General features: G+C 40.3%; 1 protein-coding gene across 3 annotated transcripts in view; it reads left to right on the top strand.

The window, feature by feature from the left end:
- Window positions 1–403: 403 nt before the first annotated feature.
- The window catches only part of DAB1 (DAB adaptor protein 1), a gene marked incomplete at both ends in the record, with an annotated part of 190,263 nt that continues 182,712 nt past the window's right edge, over window positions 404–7,954 (top strand). For all 3 annotated transcript variants that reach the window (XM_081324630.1, XM_081324629.1, XM_081324628.1), the window contains one exon: window positions 404–470. In XM_081324630.1, coding sequence (XP_081180756.1) covers window positions 404–470 — 67 coding nt within the window. The remainder of the gene's footprint in view (window positions 471–7,954) is intronic.

Genomic DNA, 7,954 nt, shown 5'->3' with positions numbered 1-7,954 from the left:
TGTGCGTGTTTGTGTGTAGAAATGGTAAGATATTCTCAAGAGTTTAGTAAACATCAAGGTTATTCATAGTATTCATTTGTTACCTGCTGTATATATCCCACTGAAATTAATATAACTCTCATAAATGTGAGAAAGAGAAAATAAGAGTTATTTCTTAACACACATGGGAGTTAACATACATTTCATAGGAAGCTTCAACTGAACCTTAATATGTCTTAGAAAACCTTATTCTTAAGATGGCTTAATTGTGTTGTTTTTTTATTGTAGCACTTCAAAAGGGTGAATGAAATGAGCTCTTTCGATTCTAGTATTTGAAAAGCTAAGTAATTCTCTGGAAGAATTGTTCTAAATGAGCCTGGCCAAGATACTGGATCTGTGTGAAGAGGACTAAGGATACAATAGGATGTCAACTGAGACAGAACTTCAAGTGGCTGTTAAAACCAGCACAAAGAAAGAGTCTAAAAAGAAAGGTAGGAATTTCTTGTACTTTACAGCTTAGTTAAGGATGGTTCTATTTATTCTTATAGGATCTTATATTATTATTTTATTAGAAACTAACTGACCAGGTGGATACACCAATTCTGTCTCTCTATTACACCTGAATGCATTGATGGAATTAAGTAATATGCAGATTTATACATTCCTATATAAATGGGGTTTGTTCTGTATTTTTCTATAAGCATTTATAGGGGAAAAAGAGATTTCTAGAAGTTCCTCGTATATTTTCTCAAATTACTTTAAATGTACCTTTTTATTGATTGCTTTAGATATAATTTTTGCTCTGTTTATTGATTTGTTTTCTCTTTTGACTTTATCAACCAATCTAGATTTTGGTGGATATTGTAGCTAATCATATTTCAAAATTTTTGTATACTGTGGTGTCTTCATATTGAGGATAGTGCTTTCTGCCCTTCATATGAATTAGCGCACCTGATCCTCTATTTCTACCCTCTGCTGTACATGTTTATGACTTATCTATTCATGCAATCTATGAAGTTGTATTTATTGATAGTAGAGACTATATTAAATATTTTTGGCTTATTACACATAAGTATATATTGAGGGGTATCCTTAATACATTTATGTGCATATATTTTTTAGTTTTAAAATATTCAAAATCTCTTCATTTATAATCCAGGTAGTGGACCTCTCTATTACATCATATCTTTTCTAGAGATTTATATGGCCCATATCCTGAAAAAGGTTAAAACTTTTCCCCTACAGTGGTTGATGGATTGCTTATGGGATCTTTGTTTTAATGGTATTGGCATTCTTTTTCTAGATACTGTAATTGTTCTGTAGGATCTCAGCATTGCTCTTATTTTTAATCGTCTGACATCATTTGCTGCCCAGAATTGGAAAGGAGATTAGCAGTTTATGTATATATCCATAATGTAATGTAAACATAACGAGGAGCAAAATAGGCAGTGCCGTGACCTTTTTTTCTGTATGGATTCTCACACAGTTAGCAAGTGAAATGAGAATTACCATACTCCCCTGCAGAAGACCCCTCTTGAGGATGAAGCAAAATTATAAAAACCCACTAGCTTATAATAAACAAGTTCAGTAAAATTCAGGAGTCGTCCTTATCAGTCAAGACTGACTTCAGAATGGGTTTTTTTGGGCTACATTTATAAAAAATGACTGCCATTGTTTTCCTTGTTTCTCATTCTCTTGTTGTCAGCTGTTCTTGAGAGTGAATTTCCTGACTCTTCTATTTCTTGGGCTAAAACATTCTTTGGACTGTATCTTGTGCTTGCCAACAACGGACTCTGTTTTTCTGTTACTGATTAATGAAGCAAATTTATCACATAATCTATGTGGTGCATTAAAGGAATACTTTGCAATGGTTTTGAAGTCCATGGTACAATCTTCCTTGTTCTTGCCTATCTCCAAACGCCAAAGACAATGGAAATTACCGTGATCCAATCTGTGCTTTTCTACCTGTCTTATACAATAGACGTGCCTTGTCTGCTGTGTTGGCAAAAATTCCTTTCTGTCAGTTTATGCTAAAATGAACATTTAAAAGAAATGCTAGTGTCCTTCTTTCATTCTTGTTGCTCTGAAGGGAAACCCTTGTAACTTATACAGGAGATAATATTTAAGGGGAAAAAGATATCTTTAAGGTTGACAATTTGATCCTATTCCTTTCCTATTACTTAAAAGGGCATGAAAGAGACTTTAGAGCTGGATACTTTCCCTAATATTATTTAGTATGGGTGCATGTAGCTAGTGCTGGGGTGGGGTGGGGGGTTGGTGGGAAAGATGAAGGAAAGGAGAAATAAATGTATACTTAATGATATAAGAGTGGGATATTGAATCTTTACAGATGCAAGAAAACATCCTAATTCACTGATGATGTTATATAGTTGGGTAATGAAACATCTGCAGGTGAACAAACAAGCAAGATCAGAGAGCACCAAGGACTCTACAGTGCAAGGAAACAGTTAAACCTTACTTGAACCCAAGACCCTGGAGGTGAAGTAAGATAAGGTTCTCACAAAGCTGAATGCAAACCATTACAAGTTATATTCAGCAGTAGCAGAGTAGGAAAACACTATAGCAGACATGTCAAACACAAGGCCCGGGGGCCGGATCCGGCCTGCAAAGTGGTTTCATGTGGCCCCCGAAGCCATCCTGGAAACAGTGAGGGAACGGCCCCCACTGCCTTGGCCCTGGCCCAGAGACCCTCCTCCTGCCAGAGACCCCCAGATCTGTCCCACTCCTGCCCAGGCCCCCATAGGCACCCTTGATGCCAATGATGTAGAGCTGGCCATGCCCACCCAGTAGGCCATACGCACTCTAGCCACACCCACCCAGTAGGCCACGCCCACCCTGGCCATACCCACCTGGCCCTCCAACGGCAACCACAATGCTGATGTGGCCCTCAATGAAATTGAGTTTGACACCCCTGCACTATAGCTTTGCTTTGATTTCAGATTTACAGCAACTGAAACCCAGTTTATCTACCCAAACAGAAGTCCATCATATAATTAGTTCTGGATTTGGCTTCAAAGAGATTAAACATCCTCTTAGGGAAGTACTCTGAGTAAATCATGCTTATTTTGTCCTTTTTCTGCTGTATTGGAACTCTATGAACTATACTTGGACAATGCTGAGAAGTTGACACTTTACTCCATAGTCCTGTGCTCTTCAGTGACTGAAAAAGAAGTAAGTGCTAAAAGCAGCTTCTCAATGTAAAGAAGAAAAAAAGGGAGCTGCGTAGTTCCCATTCTTCTTCCTACGTCTTGCTGCAGACTGTGGCTTAGTCAATAAATTATGCTTAAACAGCCTATTTGTGATTGATGTTGAATCACTTAGTAGAATTTGTGTTTAATGCCTTTCTGTAAGGCAGGATACCTAGAATTACCAAGCAGAGATCACCGGGCAATGACTTGCTTAGCAAACTGATGCATATTCTTGTGGGTTATGATGTATGGAGAGGTACTTTAAAAATTAAAGGCCAAGAATTCCTTCTGAGTCATCAGTGTTAGCTCACAGCCTGCAGAATGCTTAGGAAATTGGAAAAAAAAATCATACATTGCCTACTCCTGATGTCAACATAAGGAATTGAAAAACTTCAGCCATTGTTATATTCCTGGGCACAAGTCTGTTTCTTAGTATTTCGCAATAATTGGTTAATTGTAATTGTTAGGAAGGGACGCGGTGGCTCAGTGGGTTAGGACGCTGAGCTTGTCAATCAGAAGGTCGGCAGTTTGGCGGGTCGAATCCCGAGTGCCGCGTAACAGAGTGAGCGCCTGTTACTCGTCCCAGCTTCTGCCAACCTAGCAGTTCGAAAACACGTAAAAATGCAAGTAGAAAAATAGGGACCACTCCGGTGGGAAGGTAACAGCGTTCCGTGCGCCTTTGGCGTCTAGTCATGCCGGCCACATGACCACGGAGACGTCCTCGGACAAGCGCTGGCTCTTCGGCTTTGAAACGGAGATGAGCACCGGCCCCTAGAGTCGGAAACGACTAGCACGCATGTGCGGGGGAACCTTTACCTTTACCTTTAATTGTTAGGATATATGTTTTAAACCATTAATATAATAACTGTTATGAAATTGTTCACTGGAGCCTCTAGAATGTAAATAGCATTATTTATTGAAGTCAGAATGAAACAAATAAGCCTTTGGTTTGAAAGCCAGTGTATGTTTTAGTGTATTAAGCAATCTATTTTCAGCTTGACTTCTCACCTCAGTAGGAGCTCAGCTTTATAATCATGGCACAAATACCATTTTTATGAGATACCTTCTCATGATACAGTTTCTCACTTTATAAAGTTGTCCTTGTTTGTTCTGTAAGATTTTGCTGTAAGAAAAATCCTCAGTTTCTTGGAAATGACCTAGCCTATGTGATGGTCAGTGTCAGGAAACTGCCCATTCCCTGTGGACATGCCCAACTCTCCATCCCATGTCTGGGCACTCTTGTTTTGCCATTTTGTCTTGGGCAGTAGGAGAGACAAGATAGCTGGATTTGTAGTTATGTTTTGTTTGTTTTTGTTTTGACAAAGGAATATTGATCTCTTAGGACTGAGGGGGTCTTTGGTGCTCTTTGAGCTTGGTTGTTTTCTTGCAGACGTTTTATTGCCCAACTAGGTAACATACCCAATGCCAGAAGGGAGTAGGGTCAGAGAGCAAACCCTACTGCCTTTTAGCACTTATTTTACCTGATTGGGTAATCACGTGAAGTATTAATACCACTTTACAATGCCTTGGTAAGGCCACACTTGGAATACTGCATCTGGTTTTGGTCACTACGATGTAAAAAAGATGTAGAGACTCTAGAAAGAGTGCAGAGAAGAGCAACAAAGATTATTAGAGGACTGGAAGCTAAAACATATAAAGAACAGTTCCTGGATTTGGGTTTGTGTAGTTTAATGAAGACAAGGACGAGGGGGGACATGATAGCAGTGTTCCAATATCTCAGGGGCTGCCACTAAGAAGAGGGAGTCAAGCTATTCTCCAAAGCGCCTGAAGGCAGGACAAGAAGCAATGGATGGAAACTAATCAAGGAGAGAAGCAAGCTAGAACTAAGGGGAAACTTCCTGACAGTTAGAACAATTAACCAGTGGAACAACCTGCCTCCAAAAGCGGTGAATGCTCCAACACTGGAAGTTTTTAAGAAGAGACTGGACAGCCATTTGTCTGAAATAGCATAGGGTTTTCTTTCTGAGCAGGGGGTTGGACTAGATCAGGGTTTTTCAATCTTTTCACCCATTGTACCACTTTTAGGATATGGCAACATCCGAGTACCACCAGTCACCTAGCAAGGTGTCAAAAACTTGATGACCAAAAAAAAAAGGAAAAAAGTGATGAAGTACAGGTAGTCCTCGACATACAACAGTTCACTTAGTGACTGTTCAAAGTTACAATGGCACTGAAAATAGTTCCCCTCAAGCCACAACCAAGCAAGACACCCGGCGGCGCTCTTTCTCCTGTCCGAGGTTTTCATTGTTGTGAGCATTTCTATTGAGGATTGGCAGTGGGGCTGGGTCGGAGGGTGTTTGGTTTTTATTTCCCCCATCTGTTGGGTGGTTGCAGCAGGCTTTGGTCACTTCACATGACCCTGGGACACTGTGACCATCATAAATATGAATCAGTTGCCAAGCATCTGAATGTAAATCACAAGACCCTGGAGATGCTGCAACATTCCAGCTGATCGGCGCTTCTTCTGGGCTCAGCAGAAGCACTGGAAACAGCACCAAGCTCCAGCTGGAGCCTGGCGCTGATCCTGGTGCTTCCACTGAGCCCTGACAGCCCCAAAGAAGCGCTGATCCTAGAGCTTCCGCTGAGTCCTGACAGCCCTGCAGCTCCAGCATCTCTCGCTCAGGCTTGTGAGGTACTGACACTGGTTCATCTCATTCCCCTCCCCCACTACCACTTTTCTAGGATGGTCACGTACCACCTGCTAGGTGCCAATGTACCACAGGTGGTACCCATACCACTGGTTGAAAATCCCTGAACTAGATGACCTCCAAGGTGCCTTCCAACTTTGTTGTTGTTGTTGTTGTTGTTGTTATTATTATTATTATTATTATTATTATTATTATTATTATTAGTAGTAGTAGTAGTAGTAGTAGTAGTAGTAGTCTTCAAGAAAACAACCAAGTTCAGAGAACACCAAGGATCCCACAGTTAAAACCTGAGCTACAGATAATCTATTCTATTGATCTCCTAAGAGACCAATGTTTTAAAATCATTATTTTTAACAATAAAATACATATCTTCTGTCTTCCTGCTGACTGTTGTCCCTGTAATCATTATAGATTGGACTGTAAGAGATACTTGGACACTTGGCTTGTGCAGAATAGTCCTTAAAGAAGGATATCTGTTTACTTATTGGTTGTAGCATTTTTAAAGATATATGAAAGATGTCTGACATCAATAATTAAAAGCAAGTGGAAGTAATTCTAATTCTTAAATATATTAGTTCACATTCTTTCCTAGCCTCAAATGGTTATTTTTCATAGCAAAGAAGTGAGGACAAAGTGATTTGAAGGAACTCTCTCAGGGATTTAATTACATTTATTTTGGCCATTTCCCCATAAAATGGGTATCCTATTTCAGGAGTGTGACAATTTTTTTTAATAAATCTGACTCATGAGTTGTCTACTTAGTTTTGTTGCTGTAAAGGAGAATAAATCAGGTTATTAATAACCTTGAGAAAGGAAATTGTATGGTTTTATTAGTCATACTTATTAAAAATGTGTAATCCCTGATGGGGATTATAATAGTAAGCGAAGGCTCATTGATTTAAATATTTATAGATTGAGGTACTAAAGATTTATTTCTTCCACTTCAAATGTACACTGGCATTCCGATTATTTCTTGAGATGTTAACTTCATCAGCTGATGGAAGATATGGATAATTTAAAGTAAATCTGCTCCTTGCCCTTTCTAATTCATAGCCTGCTTCTCAAGAGAGTCATTTTTGCTCTGTTGGTGAAGGAACAGTTCATTCATAGGCAGACACAGCTTGCCTTTCATTCTACGGACATATGTTAACATGTTCAGTGAAGAAGATGAGAATCAGTGTAAATATCTGTTTACCCAACTGAAAGAAATACTTTGCTCTGGAATGTAGGAGTCACTTGTAAATGTTTGGTCTTCTGTCATTAGGGCCATCTCTAATGACTCCTTTGAGTATCAGAATAACAGAGTTGGAAGGGACATTGAAGGTCTTCCAGTCCAATCCCTTGTTCAAGCAGGAAACTCTATACCAGGGGTGTCAAACTCAATTTCATTGAGGGCCGCATCAGCATTGTGATTGCCCTCAGGGGGGAGGGTGGGTGTGGCCTGGGTGGGCGTGGCCTACTGGGTGGGCGTGGCTAGTGTGTATGGCCTACTGGGTGGGCGTGGCCAGCTCTACATCGTTCGCATCAAGGGTGCCTATGGGGGCCTGGGCAGGAGTGGGACAGATCTGAGGGTCTCTGGCAGAAGGAGGGTCTCTGGGCCAGGGCCAAGGCAGCGGGGGCCGTTCCCTCACTGTTTCCAGGATGGCTTTGCGGGCCGCATGAAACCACTTCATGGGCCAGATCCGGCCCCTGGGCCTTGTGTCTGACATGTCTGCTCTATACCATTGCAGACAAATGGTTGTTCATTTTTTTCTTAAAAACTTTCAGTGTTGGAGTATCCACAACTTCTGGAGGCAAAATGTTCCACTGATTAATTGTTCTAACTGTCAATAAATTTGTCCTTAGTTTTAGGTTGGTTCTTTTTTTGATTAGTTTCCATCATTGTTTCTTCTAGTGCCTTCAGTGCTTTGGAGAATAAATTAATGCCCTCTTCTTTGAGGCACTCCCTTAGATATTGGAACACTGCTATCATATCACCCCTAGTCCTCCTTTTCATTAAACTACTGTAGACATACCCAATTCCTACAGCCATTATTCATATGTTTTATCCTTTAGTCCCCTAATCATCTTTGTTGCTCTTCTCTGTGCTCTTTCTAG

The sequence above is a fragment of the Vipera berus genome (assembly GCF_964194415.1).
Source record: "Vipera berus genome assembly, chromosome: 3".
In the NCBI taxonomy this organism is placed as follows: domain Eukaryota; kingdom Metazoa; phylum Chordata; class Lepidosauria; order Squamata; family Viperidae; genus Vipera; species Vipera berus.
The sequence above is the reverse complement of the archived record's forward strand: the minus strand, read 5'-3'. Positions and strand labels throughout refer to the sequence as shown.